The sequence below is a fragment of the Podarcis melisellensis genome, assembly GCF_964234715.1.
Source record: "Podarcis melisellensis genome assembly, chromosome: 2".
NCBI classification, from domain to species: domain Eukaryota; kingdom Metazoa; phylum Chordata; class Lepidosauria; order Squamata; family Lacertidae; genus Podarcis; species Podarcis melisellensis.
Window position 1 is genome coordinate 72984581 of NC_138529.1, and position 19925 is coordinate 73004505.

At 43.5% G+C, this 19925-nt stretch overlaps 1 protein-coding gene across 1 annotated transcript; it reads right to left on the reverse strand.

The window, feature by feature from the left end:
• Positions 1–34: 34 nt before the first annotated feature.
• On the reverse strand, positions 35–19387 carry PPM1M (protein phosphatase, Mg2+/Mn2+ dependent 1M). Its single transcript, XM_081900323.1, has 10 exons — positions 19083–19387; positions 11590–11713; positions 8774–9028; positions 8174–8286; positions 7276–7360; positions 6227–6345; positions 4931–4994; positions 4320–4427; positions 3574–3722; positions 35–2438 (listed from the first exon to the last, which is right to left on the reverse strand). Exons 1-10 carry the CDS (start codon positions 19322–19324, stop codon positions 2273–2275), a joined length of 1425 nt encoding a protein of 474 aa, XP_081756449.1. The 5' UTR covers positions 19325–19387; the 3' UTR covers positions 35–2272.
• Positions 19388–19925: the final 538 nt, after the last annotated feature.

A 19925-nucleotide genomic window follows, 5' to 3' on the forward strand; every position in this document is an offset into this window, starting at 1 on the left:
ACAACTTCACTAGAGCCCAGCCTCCACCATGTCCCCAAGTGATGTTATCTGTCTGCAATGTGTTCTTGATCTGTCTTACTTGCCTAGATGGAAGACTGAGGGTTGTGCAGCTAATAAAAACCAGACTGCAACGTAGAATAATATATAAAGGGAAGAGTCACAACTGCTGCTCTGACCTATTTAAAACCCCCATAAAGTTGCCCATGAGTGAATGTGGCCCGTGGACTGAAAAAGTTTTCCCCACCTGTGTGCAGATAGTCTATTAGAGAAATGGGAGCACTGTTGGTCAAACAATTCTGGGCAAAAACTTGGGTAATTTGTTTCTGCTTCTATTCTATAAAAATACATGTAGTTTGGTTTTAGACTTTTATAGCATGTAGGTGTATGGTAGACTATGTGTTCAGCTTTAATAATATGTATGCCTGTTTGCTTACTCTTCCATCTGGACTCATTTTTTAAAAATATCTGTTAAGTGGTTCCATATGCAAGCTACTGTCTTAGTGCTTACAACTTACCATTGCCCGTTTAACTCTCAGCTTCATAGCTCTATAGAGTATTGCCCATTTCAAAAGAGATAAATGAGGATGCATTAGGAATTATAGTTTTAATCAAAGAATGAACTTCACTGGGTATGTGAGCTAAGGCTGCAGTCTCATGCAGAAACAAATCCCATTAAAACCTGACTGGCTTCTCTAACAAGGAACAGAATGTGTGTAAAGTTGTCATGAAATGCTAAATACAGTGTTTGTACAAAAATATATTGTAGGTTGATTTTACTGTTAAACCATGTATGCTGTTTGAAGAGAGTATTGTACCTGTAGGAGACAAGACTGTCTCTGGTCATCTCCTTCTGCCCCCTTCAGTTTTCCTTTTCTAAATGGCACTCAAAATTGTAGGGTTTTAGAAGCTACTGAGTAGTTTGGCCCTCATTGGCCCATACTGATGGTTTGTTATTTTTAAAATAATGTTCTGTCTTCTAGGTATGCTGGTTAGAGGGGAGGTAGCAATATGCTTTAGTTAACCTGGGGGTAGTCAACCTTTTTATACCTACCGCCCACTAATGCATCTTTCTTGATGGTCAAATTTCCTTACCGTCTACCAGTGCTTGATGGAAGGATCCAGCTTGTGCCGTAGAACCCCCTACTGCCCACCTAGAATCCTGAAACGCCCACTAGTGAGCGGTAGGGACCAGGTTGACAACCCCTGGGTTAACCTATCTGGCTTGGATTTGCATTGAGATGGATGTGCCATGAAGAATTGTTCTGAGGCATAGTGAGGATTTTACACGTTACCATAGCAACCCCATCCCATGTTAGCTAGGGCTGTTTCATACACAGAACATATTAAAGTTTCTGATGGAAAACCCATTTACCACCAATGGAAAAAGCAGGATGCAATCGTATGAGACAGACCAGCTGATTCTGTTTATCTCTTTAGTTAAAACAGAAATAATTAAATACATTATGCAGTTAGATTGATTCTCAATTTGGTGTTTTTTATGCTGAACTTTACTGCAGGGTATATCTGTCAACTTGAATAAAGTTGTACCATTTATTTTAAAATAAAAACTAGATATTTTATTGCATTTAAAAATAACCATGTTTAAGTCACAACAATATACAAAATTATAAACAAAATACAAGCTTGTCTGACCTAAAAAAAGATTTATTTATTTTTAAAAAGTGCTCACCAGGTACCAGTACCTCAGCTTCAGCTTGAAGTTTTGAGGCAAAACTTGGTAAACACTATATTCAATACAGATTCCATTAAAAGACTGGGCAAACCCCTGTACAGAATTATTGCATGAAAAGCACTGGGACTTTCACTTAGTGGTTTGTGGTCATGTTTTCAGTGTATTGATGTAGCTTAACATCTTGCTGTAACTTCTGTGAGCCATGATAGAAGCTGTTTAGCTTGGTACATTTTGTAAGATATACAAAGTTGCTGCTAAAATCCCATTTAAGAATAAAATGGATTAAGTTCACATTAGTGGCAGCAGGCCATTTCTTTGATACTAATGCTATTGCAAAAGAAAGTCCAGAGGGAAGCTTCCATCTTCCTCCACTTACTGTGTTAGAAAAGCTTCTTTAAGGAAGTGGGACTTTACAGCTGCCCCAAGGGAATGACACCAAAACTGTACAAGTTGCGTTTTCTGCATTTGCTTTCCAATGATGACAGTGAAAAGTTGTTTTTCCACATGGCAGCTGTTGGCCTGGAAATGTTGTCACTAATAGCAATAATACCATCATACCATAATTAACTTGCTCAGTAGTCATGGGGTGTTCAGAACTGTGTTTGCCATTCCACTGTTGTACAGTGGAATGGCAAACACAGAAATGTCATCATAAGAAGCAGGCCTGTTGCTGCCCATAGTCCAGTAGTATCCATCCTTCTTTCCCCTTGCTTTCTGCACCAGGCACTTGGCTAGTTCTGTAAACCTATAAAAACAAACAATTACTTTGTTATCTCCCAAAGCAGTGATTACCAATCCTAAAGACAGGTGAAGGATGAACTATAGTACTTAAGGCACTGAGAGTTTGGTTTACTTTTCTGGTACTGCTGCCCACACACTACAGTGGAAGCAAACCGCTTCAGCATCCAATTTGAGTCTTGAGTACTGCCAACAGCTCTGGTAAACTAATTCTCTAGCAAAGCAATCTCAGCTAAATGTAAAAGGAATAGAATTTTGTCAGAGTAACTCTAAGAAGATAAGAAAAGGGTGTTGGTTCAGGCTAGTGGCCCATCTAGTCCAGCACCTTGTTCTCACAGTGTCCAACCAAATGACTGGGAAGGCTACAAGCAGGTCAGGAGTACAACACTTCTCTGCCCACTAGCAATTCCTAACAATTTTGAAGACTTGAGACCACACAGGCTAGCTTCTTGTTGCCTTTACCTCTGCTTAAAATGCTGTACATCAGTATCAGTTACAGAGAACTTCATTAAGTATGGAAAATGTTCAAAATGTTTGAAAACCAAAACTCTGCTTCTGATTGGCTGCAGGAAGCAGGACGTTCAGCTTCCAAAAATAGTTCGCAAACCGGAACAGTCACTTCCGGGTTTGCGATGTTCGGGAGCTAAGCTGTTTGAAAACCAAGGTACAACTGTATAGGTGATCAAGATAACTCAGCCTGAGAAAAAATACTCCCTCACAGTAAACATGCCTGGGGGGTGGCTAGAGGCACCCACATGGTCTCTTGTACACTTAGAACATACACCTCACAGAGGCTTCATTTTTCAGTGTGCAAAGATGAGCTAGCCACTGCTTCATTCTCATGCAGCTATTTCCTGAACAGCTGAGCAATGAGGAAGATTGTGGGGAGGATTCTCTCTGCTCCCCACATCTTTTCATCAAACAGCTGACTGCAGTTCCTGGTAGGAGGAGCTTGAGAAGAGAGGCTTTGTGGGACAGATCTGGCCCATGGACTGCCATTTCCCTACCACTGCTACGCCAGAACACATGTCAACATAAGCAAAAGCAGAAGCAGAGGTGTGCATATTCAAATAATTTCCAGTGTGTTTCATTCCCCAATTCTTTTAGCACAAATGCTCTTCAAATATTTTCTGCTAACATACCTGTATGGGTCAGATGTGTTCTCCTGGACAAAATTCCTGACAATATGAGCCACATCGTCATTGGACATAACATCCCAAAGGCCGTCAGTTGCCATGATGAGGACATCGCCTTCCTTGATGTTTTGTTTGGCAAAGTCTAATACTTCAACCTAGTCAGAATTGACGAAAAGGTGCAAGCTTTCTTAACTGCTATCCTCTAACAGCTGGATGTTTGCAGTCTCCCTAGAGAATGGTTTAAATGGGGAACCTGGAGTCCAACAACTTCTTGTGCAGAGCCACAGGTCTGCCACGCATGCTTTAAATACATGTCACTACAATAAGGGCATACAAGACAAGGCCTGCTGGATGAAGCCAAAGGCTATCTTCTAGCACAGCATTATTATTTTTTTCTAATGGGGGAAGCCTGATGTTCCTGAGAAACTTAGATGCATAGTATGGAGGCAATAGCTCTCCCCTGTTGACAAACACATCAGTAGACCCTCAAAGTCAGTATACACATGCATGTCTAATTGGGTTCCTAATGACTAGCTACCCATTCTGTTTAGGGCTGCAGCACTATATGGACCTACATTTTTGGGGGTGGTTTTTTTAAAAAAAAATAAAATCAGGCAAAATACTAGAAATAGTGACAAAGCTGAATTAACTTTACCTGAAGATATTCAGAGGACCCAGAAAGGGGAAAGAAGCTGAACTACAATGGTAAAACCATGGCTGAAAAGACTTAGTGTGTCCTATCAATTTCCTACCTTTGGAATGCAGGACAGGAAAGGCTTGACTTCAACATCTGTTTCAATAACTCTCAACTGATGATCTCCCAGGCCTCGTGAAACAGCCAGGGTGCCTAGCAAGCGAGCCTAAAAAAGGATGTCACAAGCATAGAGCCAGTGGTAATTTCAAGTATTTTCAAGTATTAAGTATAAACATATTTAAAACATTCATCTTTTCAATGTAATATTCACAACAGATCACCATACACATTTAATTAAATCTAAAAAAACCAATGTTTCCAGCAGCAGCAGACTTCTCAAGAGCCACATAAAAGCCATTAAGCATCAAGAGCTTGGGAATGCAATTTTGTTTTTATCTGGTCCCTAAAGATAATCATACTTGACAACATGTAAACTGACAAGGGGACGTTTCATAGTGGAGGCACCACTAACAAGGTAACTCCACACTGTTGGAATGCATGCAGCTGTGCAATGTTTTACATGTTGAGCATGGTTCCAACTATGGAAAGGCAGCATACAACTAAAATTTATGTATGTATGCATGCATAAAAAACAGTATAGGAAGGACATACTGGCTCTTCCCGCCCGCCTGCCCCCTTTTTTTGCTTGCAAGGGTCCTGCAGGCACACCTGTTTTCCATGTCCATGGATAAGAGGATACTTGAGGTCATCTTTTGCTACCGTCTTGTATCCCCTGAAACGAGAAAGGTCATTTTTGCAGTCCTTCTGTCATACCATGGCCACAATCCAATATGAAGATAAACATGTTCAAACACACTAAATGTAAAACATGTTACTCCGTGGCTGCAGTCTTTGTATATAAACGTCCCTTTAATGCAGACATATTAACTTTTCTACTAACTGCAGTACTCCGTTACACAAGGAGGTTTACAAGGTTGTACAGGAAGCCTGTAGCACAGTTAAGAAAGTAATCAGTGACGTCAATCCCAAAGCCATTTCAGAGCACAGGCCTAACAGGTGGGGGGGATTCAGAATTGCAGCTCAGATCCCCAGAAAGCACAGAACTGCAGCATTGGAAGGGCCTCATCTAATCCAACCCTCTGCAATGCAGGGATATGCAGTTGTCCCACAAAGAGATCAAACCTGCGACCCTGGCATTATCAGCATCATACTCTAACCAGAAGCCAGACTACCATTAATTAACACCATTATTGAGCAGCTTCCATCTCACATTTATGTTTAAAAAAACCGCTGCACATTACTGATGGATTCTTGGGAGCAAGCTTAGGCTTTTCTTCAATCCTTTGAGGGATTGAGAGACAAGAGCAGTGAGACAACCACTGTATCTCAGAATTTGATGTTGTCTCCTCTTGAAAGCCAAACACCTTTCCCCCCTATAATGTAAGCCAGGCATAGGCAAACATGGACCTCCAGATGTTTTGGGACTCAAACTCCCATCCCTAGCTAACAGGACCAGTGGTCAGGGATGATGGGAAATGTAGTTCCAAAACATCTGGAGGGCCGAGTTTGCCTGTGCCTGATGTAAGCCATCCTGCCAGGTTAAGAAAATAGCATGGCTGAAGCAGATAGGCAACTAGAGACCAATAAGGGGAGAGAGATGAAGGACTGCCATGCGGGAAACGGTGGCTGGTACTTTGCTGCTCCAAAGGGCAAGAGTAGATTAAGTGTAGGACTGGAGAGTGTAAATAGCAAGGAAGCAGATTTTCAGCTAAAGACTAGAATTATCTTCCTAACGACTAGAGCTATTTGGCAGCAAAATAGATTGCCTTGGGAGATTGTAGATGCATTTAAGCAGGGGCTGGGTGGCTGTCAGGTGTTACAGGAGCATCCTGCATTGAGCAGAGTGATGGCCTCCAATGCCCTTTCCAACACAATTCCACCACACAAACACTGCTCATCCAGGGCATCCTCTTACCCAAGCCAAGAGAGGCTTGAGTGACTCACCAGCCTTCCATTGAGTAATCTCGATAAAGGACCTTCTGGCCCACATCATCTCCTCTCAATCTCCTTGGAAACTCAAACCGTATGAATTCATCTGCCAGAAGCTCTGGGCACATGAAAGCCTGCGAAGAAAAAGAACATTCAAAAATACTTAAAGTGGAAGCATCATTTTCAGGGGAATGTGGTAGAGAAAGTGGGGAAACTTGTGTTGCGTGTTCTGCCACTGGTAAGTCCCTAATTATCAGTGGCATAATACTCAATTTCTATGGAGAATGGGAATAAAAATCCTTAAAATTACTGGTAGAGTATTCTAATTTCAAAATTAAAACAAGGGTCCCAAAACCATAAAAGCAACAGGGATGATATTTGCAGGGAAACCTGTTTCCTTACAGAGATTGCTCCTCACTGGATATGAATAAAGGTCTGGTAAATCACCACTGGGACACAGGTGGCGCTGTGGGTTAAAGCCTCAGCGCCTAGGACTTGCTGATCGAAAGGTCGGCGGTTCGAATCCCTGCTGCGGGGTGCGCTCCCGCTGCTCGGTCCCATCGCCTGCCAACCTAGCAGTTCGAAAGCACCTCCGGGTGCAAGTAGATAAATAGGGACCACTTACTAGCGGGAAGGTAAACGGCGTTTCCGTGTGCAGCTCTGGCTCGCCAGATGCAGCGATGTCACACTGGCCACGTGACCCGGAAGTGTCTCCGGACAGCGCTGGCCCCTGGCCTCTTAAGTGAGATGGGCGCACAACCCCAGAGTCTGTCAAGACTGGCCCGTACGGGCAGGGGTACCTTTACCTTTACTTTAAATCACCACTGTTTGTGCAGTCTAATTAACATTATTCTGAATGGCAGAATATAGATCTATTCTATATAAGGCTATACTCAGACACTTAGTACTTCACACCACTTCAGTGCAACACAAAGCAAGAGTAGTAGTGATATCTCAGAATGAATCTGCTGTTCCGGATGACCCTACCACTCATGAGAGATGGGTAGTGCAAGACAGACATGTTGCCATTAGAAAATATGCAGAAAGGTGTGTGTTTTTCTTACCAGATGTTGGATTCTCTGCCTCTCTGTTTCTGGAGTGAATTCAGTACTCAGGGGGACAATGCTTTGTTTTCGAACAAGGAGTGCCCTAAATAAAATAATATAAAAACTGAGGTTAACTCTTTCAAGTGGATTTCTCTCATTACATTTTTCAGACATAGGAATAAGTTGACAGGTGTTTGTGATTGTTGCTATACAACCAGCTTCTTTAGTAATACAGGAGGTGGGGAAGAAGATCCTTTTTGGGCCAGCCCAAGAACTCAAGATGTGTATGCCACCACCCTACAAGTATACATTTGAAACACCTTTCATCAATATTACAACAAAGAGACTATCTCTCCACAAGCTATGCCTGAAGAGTGGCAAGAAGTTAATCCATAAGACAGCTGTTAGCTGTCCGCTGTCCCAACACTCTGCTCCCGAAGGCAAAAAGTGAAATTTCAATTCTTCTTTAAAGAGCATGCTCACAGTATCTTTATATTTTTCCAAGGAAAAACAGCCACACAGGACCTCCTTTCAGATCAGGACTTCAAAAGTCTGGGAAGAGAGGTTTAACCCTTTTCTCCCTGCACCAGTTTACCATTGAAAATCAACACAAAACACACACACCTGTTTCCACGCAAAGGTTCAAACAGGAAACAGGGAAGGGATTTTCATTAGGAACCTGATGTAGGGAGGAAAGGGTTAAACACCATTCCTGACCCTGATTAAGGCCTCCGGCAGCTGCCTTTTTTTCGATTTCAACAAGCATGCTTAATGTAATATATTCAACACTTAACAAAACATCTAATTTTGTTAAACAGAGAAAACTAACATTAACTGAATGTCTTTCTTACTCAATAACTAGGCTAAAAGGACAATGTTGGGTCTCATCCTAGGTTGCATTTGGATGTGAACTCACCTGCTGTCACCTGCGTTTGCCACATAGAGCTTTCCCTGCAAGTAAAGTGCAGCTAGTGCAGTACAACCTCCTGATTGGCCAGTAGCTTCCATCTCCTGACCAATTACATCATCCTGTTGGGGGAAAACATCTGATGACGATGCAATGCAGGTGCCGTATTTCTCAGCAAAGTCTGAAATCTAACTTTAAGACCACCGTTAGATAACTAATCATCCGGACACTCAAGTCAGTTCAAACAAACACATGCCACTTTCTTTTCGTGCGATTATGTTTTCACATACATGATCGTGCAGCAAACGTTTCTTGTGAATTGGCAGCTTGCATGGGAACAGATATGTCATATGGGAACAGATATGTCATAGTAAACTTTATATACCAAGCAGAAATGCATAGGGTACTAAGTCTGCATTGGCACAACATTTGACAATGAGTCATGGCATAAACAGGCTCATCAGCAGAAACTTCCAAGGGCTGAGGCAGCTGGTTTGCCTGGCTGTGAAAACAACAGGATCTTGAGCAAGATTTGCACCAACGGTCATCTGTGACATAAGGAGCCTTAACCCTCTCAGAGACAATAAAGGGGGAAACAAGGTCACTCACACATTCCTGGAAGGCCTTCTCCAGTGCTCCAATTACCACATCCTCCTGCCGAATCTGTTTTTCTTCCACGAACTGTGGGTCACTTTGGCAAACGCACTGCCCACTGAGGTGCATTGGGGGACGGTCTTGAGTGATGCCTTCCACCACATCCTCCAATTTCTGCTTGATGCAACAGTGCAAGTAGTTGGAGGCCAAGATAGATGCTTCTGGTCCACCATGACCATCAAACAGTGCCCAGTAGTGGCCAGTCAGATACTGAAAGTCAAAGCATTGAGACTTTTACCATCATTTAGTACACTCTTCCAGAACATCTGGGGGTGCAGCAAGCTGCATGTTTGCTTTGTATGTGGGAGCCAGACTCACAGTTCTCACTTAAGCAAGTCACCAATCACTCAACCTCACCTGCTTCAGTGTGGTTGTGAGGATTAGAATTATAAACCACTCCATAGTCTGAAAACTGAAGCAGACAGGTGTGTGCTTCAGGAATCAATTCATATTATTATTGAAACATTCTAAAACACAACCCTCACACCTGCTTGTTAGGAACTTTGGATAGAAATTCATTCACACAAGAGCAAGCATTTCCTCTTTTGCTGTAAGCCACAATTATACAGTGGTACCTCGGGTTAAGAACTTACCATATTTTTCGCTCTATAGGATGCACCGGACCATAGGAGGGGGAGAACAGGGGGAAAAAAATTTCTTGTTCTCCCCCTCAAAAACAAGGTGCGTTCAAGAGCAGGCCTTGCCGCTGCCCCCCGAGCTTGTGGAGCTGGCGGTGGGGGGAAGCACTATTTTCCCCCACCGCCAACCTCAAAGATCCCTGAAGCCTTTGGAGCGCAGCTGCACTCCAAAGGCTTGAGGCTTCGGGTACATCCTTTGTAGCCTCCGCAGGGCAGCGGGGTGGAGGCTGCGCAGTGCCCCATCTCGCTGTTTTGGCTTCAGGGACAGCCTTTCAAACCTCTGCAGGGCGGTGGGGTGCCTTCACCCCGCCGCCCTGCAGAGACTTTGCCCAGCCATCCCGAAGCTAGAACAGCTTCGGGCTGCAGGCTGCTATCTGCAAGCCTGCAGCCTGGGGTGCGCAGCGCTGCGCTCCCCGGGCTTCGGGCTGCTGCCTGCTATCCGCAAGCCTTCTGAGCCCGGCGGGAATTCCCGCGGGCTCCGAAGGCTTGCGGATAGCTGCCCAAAGCCCGGAGAGCACAGCGCCACGCTCCCTGGGCTTCGGGCTGCAGGCAGCTATCCGCAAGCCTGTGGAGCCCGGCGGGAGTTCCTTCCAGGCTCCCAAGGCTTGTGGATAGCCTCCTGAAGCCTGGAGAGCGAGAGTGGTTGGTGCGCACTGACCCCTCTCGCTATCCAGGCTTCAGCAAAAGCCTTGCATTCGCTCCATAGGACACACACATATTTCCCCTTCATTTTTGGAGGGGGAAAAGTGCGTCCTATAGAGCGAAAAATACGGTAATTCGTTCTGGCGGTCCATTTTTAACCTCAAACTGTTCTTAGCCTGAGGTACCACTTTAGCTAATAGGGCCTCCCACTGCCACAGCTGTGCAATTTCTGTTCTCACCCTGAAGCAAAGTTCTTAACCCGAGGTACTATTTCTGGGTTAGCGGAGCCTGTAACCTAAAGCGTCTGTAAAGCGAGGTACCACTGTACTCCAAAGTGTACCATACAATCTGCTAGTTTCACAAGGGCATCAGCTGCCCACTCTCTGACGTACAAGCTTCCTCTATATTCCAAGTTTTACTCTGTTGTTGTTGTTTCCTTTATCTAAATGGATTTGCCAGGCAGATACAAACCCGCAGCTCATGCCTTTCACGGGATTCTCAGAATGTTGAATGAGGAATTGAAGAACAAACCAAGCCATTCAGCATTTGCCGCAAGAGGAATAGGAAGATGCCCTAATTGTTTAGAAATACTTGTGCTTCACTCATATTGACCCCACATGACTATGGTCCAGAAATAATTAGCCGACTGAATGGAAGCCAGTTAGTTATAAATGGGAGTGAATGTCATACTTGTGAGAGCAAAACAGTTAGCAAAAGCCACTTAAGACCAAACTAGGAGCTAGATAGACATAGCTGCCACTTTTAATGGGTACTGCACCTGGCACCTCTCTGTCTGTGAACTGTGAAAAGATCTGCAGTCCCAAGAGGAAAAGAAGAAATACGTTGTCATCGTGACCTTTATCTCTGATCAATGCAAATAAATGACACAACCTCCATTTTCCACAATGTAAGAATGCCTACCCTGACATCTGACTGGATGTGAATATAGCATTCTGTAATCACTCAAAATATCTTACTAGATATAATGATTATGTAAGTCCTGTTTCAATTTTCTGACTGACAATAGTTAAATTAGTAAGTTGGCCGCTATGGAACTGCTCTCTGCCACAGCCTCTTCCTGCTCACTAAATCCTGTTGCCTCTTCAGCTTCTGACACCTCCTCCTCCCAATCTTCTCCCTCTGACCACTCATTGTCGTCCCACCACCAATCCCTGGGTTCTGAGCCTTCTTCTCTTGGGGGTTCCCCAGTTGGTGTCGCCCACCTTTCCTCTGTTTCCAGCCAGTCCATGACAGACACTATACTGAATATGGAATCTTCGAAAATTATCTCAAGATGTTACAAAGTTGGGGACAAATATAACTGCCAAGCAATTAAACTCATGCACACTGTATATGTTCAGAGACATTCACCTATAGACTTCATGAAGTTTCAGAACTGAATCAAAACAGGTTCTGCCGTAGGCTGAGCCTTGGTAAGTCCTGGCTCTAATTAATCCCTGCTGTAGACAGAAACGCTACATCTGAACTCACCTCAGTAGTGCACAGAATCAGCCACTCCTGGTCCTCTTCTTTGCCATGTTCCCTCTTTCTGATAGAGATATGACAGCATGTTGCTTGGTCTTCATTGAATTCTGATTTTTCTGCGTTGATAGTTCTGATGGCACAAGAAACAAAATCACTAGAATAACTGAAGCAATTCCATTTTATTAGGTCCAATGTAAATGAAAACTAGCCATTTTATGGTTGATGACATAATTGACTTCAGATGACACCCTGCAGGTGCCAAGAAGCTGAGTAGTCTTGGAGCCTAAAAGCAGGATGCAACCTGTTTTATCAGACCTTATAAGATACTGGTGAGTAGGAGAGTACACCCAAATCACCAAGACTGAGAATCTATAGAAATCCAAGCTGCAGGCCTTTAGTTCAGGGCTAGCAGACATAATCCTACAGCAAGCAAGCGCCACAGTCATTCATAAAGCCTTTGAGAAAACAGTGAGAAGTGGTGTGATAGGAAATACCTGCATATTGCACGTGGTTATGGAGAAGGGGCAGCAGCCCAGCTATGCAGGGAGCGGGTCTCCCTTTACACTCTGGGTCCTCTACGTTTATTCTAGGGGCTCCACATTTTTTCTGTAGGTGCTGAACTGGGTGTCTTTCCTGTCGCCTTCCCTCTGTTCCAAGCACAGGGGCACTGCAAGAATATAATTTAGCCACAGAATCCCCATTAATCTGATTCATTATGGCCTGGGGTGCCTTGAATGATGGTCAGGGGTGCCGCAAGCAACACTGGCCTCTGTCCCTCTTTACTTCCCTCCCTCCTTGGATGCCCTCTCACGTCTATGTCTCCATCAGGCTGCTAAGGCTGAGGGCATACTCTTCCCAGCCCCTGGGGGGTGACACGAGGAGACACCTCTCTTTGAGGTAGGGGGCATCTCAGAAACCAGGGGCAGTGGTGGAAGCTACCCAGAGGACTCCGAAAAAGAAGGGAGCGAAGCCTGAGGGAACACTCCACAAGGCTTGGAGTGTGTTTCCCCAGAGAGGAGCCACAGAGCAAATGTAGTTGGTCAAGGGAGCCATGGACTCAAAAAGGTTGAAAACCTCTGCATTATGGAGATAATGACTTAGCACAGGAAATGGCTGACGTTCTAAATGTTCTTTCCTCTTTCTGAGCAAAAAGTGTCCTCTTTCAAAAGATATTGCCCCACTGACTGACTCAACATTCACCCACACCAAGAGGCAAGACTTGCTATTTTGCCATGCTCTTGTTATGTAGCATAATCTATTGCAGCAGTGGGTCAACATAGTTTCAACATTAATTTTATTGATTTCTTTTATTAGATTCCTACAGTGTATTATTTTAACATCACACACACACACACACACACACACACACAATAAAGTATTTCACCCTAGCCCAGAATAAGTTAAGTTTAAGCACTGCATCCAAAATTACACCTAAATAATATAATAATCCTATCTCGGACTACCATTTGTATGGAGTGTGATAGAAACTTTATGCCAGGCTTCCTCAAACTCAGCCCTCCAGATGTTTTTGGCCTACAACTCCCATGATCCCTAGCTAGCAGGACCAGTGGTCAGGGATGATGGGAATTGTAGTCGCAAAACATCTGGAGGGCAGAGTTTGAGGAAGCCTGCTTTATGCTAAAGAAGTTTTATAATGTGATGGGAATAATCTGTTTTCGTTTTTGGTCATGTACATATTAAAGCTGCATAATAGCCTTTGGCTAATACAATAAACTTATGGAAAAAGATGTACTAATCAGTTGCAAAGGACTCTATGCATCAAACCATGTGCCAATTTTATTAGTAATTTTTTTCACAACTGCTTTTTGGCTTACTTTAGTGTACCAGATATCAAAGAAGCACCCTCCAAATTCTTCCAGTATCTTATTATTAGGAGTTTGTCCACTAGCAAAAGAGAACTTGTTAGGGTTTCTGAACTGTAAGTTAGCGTTATTTTTCATAAAAAGATATTACAGTCAAACATAACTATGCCTGCTGCTAGTGGTGCATGAAGGGTAAGAACCACAGAGTTATATTGCTAGACAGACTCAGGTCATGCCCCTTCTCCTTGCAGAGGAAGTGAAGCCTTTCTACACTCTCTCTCTCTCTCTCTCTCTCTCTCTCTCAGCATCATGTAATAAACCAGAACAGACATGCTTAAGCTAGCTCTAAGCTTGGAACAAGTGTCTGAAGCTATCTTACTGCATTTTCCAACCAATTTAGCATATATTATCGTTGCTGCTGCATGAAACAATGCAGACCTTGAATCGGTAAGTAAACATTTTAAACTTACTTAACAGTTTGTGTCTGCTCATTGCAAATTCAAATATTTAATTTATTCCCACAAAAAGACTGAGCACGTTTAGAGGTGTTTTGTCCAGGAACTGCTTTTATTTCACCAAATATTTCCTCCAAGAACTCTCCCACATATCCACTGCATATGTTGAATAAAACCTAACACCGCACATCCTCTCCAACAGCTTGGTGAATAGGAGAAGCTAATATGGCCTAAACATATAGGGAAGAGATACCATTTTTGCAGTATTTTAAGTGCTACCTATTTTGTCAAGGTCAATAAAGATTTTCTGGCACCCTGAAGTCCAGTCATATTGATTGACAGTAATATTACAGTCTTTTCCCTGCCCGCTGCATAGCAATTCCCCAAATTGTCTGGAAAGCAGCAGAAACAACTAAAAATTTGTCTGGCCCTAATACATTAAGGAGGTGGGTGGGCTAAAACATTTTCATTTGTTTTGGTCCAATATCACTGAGGCAGCTCCTGCAACAAGGAAGCTCTTGTTTCTATTCCTACAACTACACTAAGCTCAACATAAGCAACTTGCCTTCTTTCTTTCATGCTGAAAGCAGTTTTTGTCAGTCACATGGTGTTGCTTCTTTATTTTCTGAAAATTTTTGTTCATATAGTTAGAAAACGTGCTGTGTTTGGTTCCCCCCCGCCGCCCCTTGAGGATTTGCTGACCTCACAGAATGCAATTCATCTGAAGAGTTCAGTCTGAGGGCAGGTTTATAATTTCAACAGGCAGAGAACATAAGATTTCCTGTAGCTTTATGCAAACAAATCATTAAGAAAAAAAGAGGCACTTGATACAATGGCCTCAGTTTCAGTTTCAACCTCAAATTCAATGCGTTTTTCTACGTGCCGAGCACTGTTTCTCAACCAGGTGGTAGGGGCATGAATATTTTTTTTAAGTACATTAGAAGTAAAACATTAACAATCTTAAAATATAAAAACATGAAGTATTATGTTCAGAAGGTGAGGAGATCATATGCAGTGTATTACACGATGTGCACGTCATCATGAGTGCACAATAGTCTGGCATTCTCTCATGACCAGTGTAGTGCACAATATACCTCACTGAGCAGTTCACTGTGCATGGTGCAGTTAATTAGTCATGTGTTTATTTGTGCTGTTTATTTCCTTTACTCTTGGGAAATTGAACATTTATTTACTTATTTATTGGGTTCCTTGGAGGAATGGTGGAATAATAATATGATACGATATAATATGATATGATATACAGTCATGCCTTGGGTTGAATGTGTTTCGGGTTGCGCCGCTCGTGCATGCACAGATGCTCAAAATGACGTCACGGGCATGTGCGGAAGCGGCAAAACGCCGCGCGCGCAGACGCACCGTTGCATCTTACGTTCTATTCAGGATGCGAAAGGGGCTCCAAAACAGATCCCGTTCGCATCCCGAGGTACCACTGTAATATAATAATATAATATAATAAGTAATAACAACCTCTGAGAAGTTTACAATAAGACACCATATGCTACTGCTATTACATAGCAAATATTCCTGAATTAAAGGCAGGTGTGTTGCAATGAGCAAGCAGGAGAACATGGTATTAGTGTTCTTGGAATCTGGTAACCCTGTAAAGAATTTGACCTTTTTCATAAAAGCCAAGGAGTACACTCTTTCAGCACATTCAATGCCCAATATTTCATGAACGGAAGCCTCGCCCCCCCTTTCTTCGAGTACTGCACTTGCAATCTTCCAATCCGCCCACCCCCCACCCAAAAAAAGGAAGACAATTTCAGCTGGGTATGAGATGGAGAGATCCAGGAAGTGAGTCAGCCCAGAGAACTATGACTATTAATGTATTGATCCCAGTTGGCTTTGCTCACTAAACTCCTCCATCTCCTAGTTAGGCCTTGCAGTCTGACCAGCCCAGGAGTCTCTGAGCTTATGCTGTAGCTGCATTAAAATTGAGGGAAGGGTTGCAGAAAGAAATGCATTTATATTTTGTTCAGTAATAGTGGTTACATACAAGTCAATATTATTAAAATTATCTTCAATAAGAGCCTGTTTCTCTATGGTTCTGGTTTTGTCATAATTTGTTGCATTATAATGTTACTGCTTTGCATTTTATATTCAAGAACATAATAATATAATCTCTTATGCAATGAACACGTTACTGCAAGATATTCAATATTTGAAAATATACCAGCAGTCCATACTAACATCTGTGCTTCAAAATTTTGCTTTATAATTGAAAATGAGTGGGGATTGGTTTCATAAACCTATCTTCACTGGGCTCTGTGTATCAGATGCAATTTGGGTATTTCAATGGTAAGAAAAGCATCCAGAAAACCAAGAAAGTCCCAGTGGTAGGAAAGAATGAGGAAGAAACTCCAGCTGCTTTTAAAAAACTGGAGTTTGTTACTCTTACTAATAGAACAAGAACTGAGAAAACCCTTTTGTCCTCTCCTGTTGATCTCATCTGTTGAGTGAAATGAGAACTTGCTCTAGTATTTGGATGTGCTCAGACTTAGTTCTCTTCAAAAGCTTTTATTTAGTCAGGTGATGTAAAAGATTAATCTTCAGGACTTGCACAATAACATCAGTTTTGGACAGCTGTCAAAACTTGTGTGTGTATCAATGGCACTAACAACTTCTGCTGGGAATACAAATAAGCAGTGATCAGTCCTGTGCTGCTGCATGGAAAACCATTTCCATAACTAAATGTAGGGAAGGGTGTATTAATGTTAAATAAAGTAGTTAGCCTGCTAATAGGGCTTACTTATCATGACTGTTAAATATATAATTAAGTACCACAGACCACTTTCATTTTTCTTTACAGATTAATCTCCAGATTCAATGCTGTGTCCCCCATCTCCTCCATAAATCATAGGTCTTAGTCAAAACAAAACAAAATCCTTCCAGTAGCACCTTAAAGACCAACTAAGTTAGTTCTTGGTATGAGCTTTCGTGTGCATGCACACTTCTTCAGATATATACACTTCTGTGTATCTGAAGAAGTGTGCATGCACACGAAAGCTCATACCAAGAACTAACTTAGTTGGTCTTTAAGGTGCTACTGGAAGGAATTTTTTTTGTTTTGACTATGGCAGACCAACACGGCTACCTATCTGTACATAGGTCTTAGTGTTCATTTACAATTGTTGCTGTGATGGGTTTATTTACTGCTGGTGATAACTGGCTACTGTGATGGGAAAGTTTGTTTTGCTGGACAGGTTGGGTCCCCAAGTGCTTTCTTTTTCTTTTTCCCTGCGAGCAAACAGTTAATGAATGGCAGCCTCTGAGTGGTCGGGGTTCCAGGAGGGGGAGTTGAAAAGGAGAGGATTTTGAGAGACAGTTTGTAGGTTGGGAGAAGAGGGAGTGAGATAGGGAGTGAGAAGAGAGAGAGTTGGTTCTGGGTAGAAACATCCACTCTGAGGAATATACCACAAGCTAGAGAAAGGAATCTCTGAGCTTAGTGTGAAGCAGAGTGTGTGGTGTCCTGAAAAAGGCCAGGAATTAACTGGGAGGCTGAGCCAGGAGAAGTAGAAGCTGGAAAGATACAGCCTACTTAGGTCTCATTCCAGTCAGGAGGGGAGAGATTCTTCTACAAAAAGAGAAGACTCCCAAGCCAGTTAAGAGGGGTGTGGTGATCCCTTGGGTCTGTTACTTGGAGTACCTCAGGAGTAGGGTTGTCTAAGAGGTGTGTAACTGACAGGAAGTACCACTTTGTTTAAGAACCAAAGTATTAAGCGGCAACAGCTGTGCAACAACTGAGAAAGAATTGAAGTGAAATAGCATTATATTCTGAAGTATCCTATGTTTTACCCACTTGTGTCATAAACTTTCTTTGTTTAATAAAATCTTTATTGTTTATTTGATCAAATCCTGCCTGAGACTCCAAATTATTCAGTTTTCCCTCCCACAAGGTCCCCACAAGATAATCTGGGGTAGTTTGTAGAAATTCGTGGAATTCGTGTTCTGTATTTAAGTGAGGGCGGGCCCAACGGTGCCAGGGGGGAAAGTGCTGTTGTGCCTGTCGCAGCTACTAGCATGAATGCTCCTTACTCTCTCACCTGTAAAATGCAAATACTGCATTAAAAGCACTTCGCAGTCACACCTCTAAATTTGCCAGAAGTTCTAGAATGGACTGTATAAGTACGGAGACTGAACCAGGGCCAAGAACAAATTTCACCCTAAAGCACAGCGGTCAATTCAGCCATGTATGTGCCACTGATTTTACTGGGGAGTTAAATCCCTTCAGCTGAACTCAATAGGACTTCAGGTGCTTCACTTTAGCAGAATCCTGCCCACAAAGTCAAAGCATTAAAGGAAGGCGGGTGCTTGTAGGCACTAGGTCACACCATTTAGGTTGTTATTCCCTTATCATGGTCTGTGGTATTACTACATTGGTACAAGAAGGAGGAAGCAAACTGCTTATTTCTCACTTGCCTTTCTATCCATTCTGTGCGACAGGATGGATGCTGCTGGCGTCAAAGCACCACTGTGTCGGGAGAAACCAGTCTTGCCACACATTTCCTTGCCATACAACTATTAAAAGTACAAATGTTCTCTTTGGTAGAGAATCAAGCAATTCAAAGCAGCCCCACATTGCACCATTGTGGTTTACAATCTCTTGCTGTACCACTTACAGCCAGGAACATGCATGTTATGCTGAGGTGGCTGCTATCTGTACCTACCTTACAGACTGTGAATTATTGTAACTTGTAAATAACCTTACAATATTGCCCAGAACAAAGGCTACAAAATTATGATTTAACCAAAGCGGTCCAGCCCATCACTAACAGTGAGCCGTGGCAAAATAGTGAGAGGGGGACTTGAACCAGGGAACCCAGATGTAAGACTAGGAAAAAAACATTTTAAATTTTCAAAACAGCATCAGATTTCTCTATCTCCTTGATACTACAGGGACAAACAGAAATGGGCGGGCCAGGTCTCACTCTCAGCCAACAGGGGCGTCTGCACACGTGTGCGTGAAAAATAAATGCACTAAACTGGGCAAGCAGGATTATCGTGCCATTTTTTTTAAAGTCCTGGATTTTTAAGCTCTATAGGGTTACTTGCTGCTTTTGCACACCTCTAGGCGTAACCTCTAGCTGCTGCCGATTTGGCATGGTAGTCCTCAAGAGGTGTTTGTTTGTTTAAAGTTTATTTTTAAGCCGCTGCTTTGCAAGAGGTACCCCCAAGTCATGCGCCCCGGCCGCCCACTTACTCTGCATAGCCCGCGTTCCACTGGAGGGGCTTGTCTCGCGGCGGGCAGGCGACGGGGCGCTTGCCAGGCTGCCTCTCCCCGGCCGAGGCAGCTCCGCGCAGGAGTTTGGGCCGCCTGTACGGCAACCGGGGAAGCTGCGGCTGTGGCCGTGTGCCTCCTTCCTCCGTTGGCCGCTGCTGCGGAGCGCCTTTCCCTCGGCTCGCCGCGCTCAAGAAGCGCCTCTTGAACCAGTCCGAAGACATGAAGCGAAAGGGACGAGAGGTCCGCTCCCTCGCCTCTCCCGCAGCCAACTGAGAAGCCCAGCGCTGCTCCAGATCCAGGGAGCCGTCCCCGCAGCCAATGGGCGTCGCGCTCGTGACTCACCAGCACGCGGCAGCCAGTCAGCGCGGCGTTGCTCCGCCGGGTGTCACCAGGCGCCACGCACCATCCTTGGTTTCTACTTCCTTGTTTTTATTTTCTCCCTCCTTTTCTCTGTCTCCCAGATCTATGCTGTTAGGCAGGTGGCTTCCAACATGGGGCACCCCACACACACTGGGGGGCAGTTTGATTTTTAAGGGGGGCAATTCGAGAATGAATTAGATCAAGTTTAGGCTTCCTCCACCTGAATAGGAGTTCACTTTTTGAATAAGAATTATATGGGGGGGGGGAGTCAGGATTTTAGAGATGCTTAGGTGGGGCATGGCCAAAAAATGGTTGGGAACCACTGTTTTAATATTATTATTTTTTTAAAAAAAAAAAAACAGATCAGGGCAGTGGCCCACCCAGTCCAGCATCCTGTTCTCACAGTGGCCAAACCGCATGCCCTGTGGGAAGCCCAGAAACAAAAGTGATACCCAGCAGCTT

Bases quoted from the DNA above. Each gene is read 5' to 3' on its own strand.
- PPM1M (XM_081900323.1), bottom strand. From the start codon at position 19,324: ATGTCTTCGGACTGGTTCAAGAGGCGCTTCTTGAGCGCGGCGAGCCGA. The intron at 6,346-7,275 runs GTAAGAAAAACA...TTTTCTTCGCAG, and splicing joins GGCAGAGAATCCAACATCTG to GCTTTCATGTGCCCAGAGCT. The intron at 4,995-6,226 runs GTGAGTCACTCA...TTCTCGTTTCAG, and splicing joins GATTACTCAATGGAAGGCTG to GGGATACAAGACGGTAGCAA.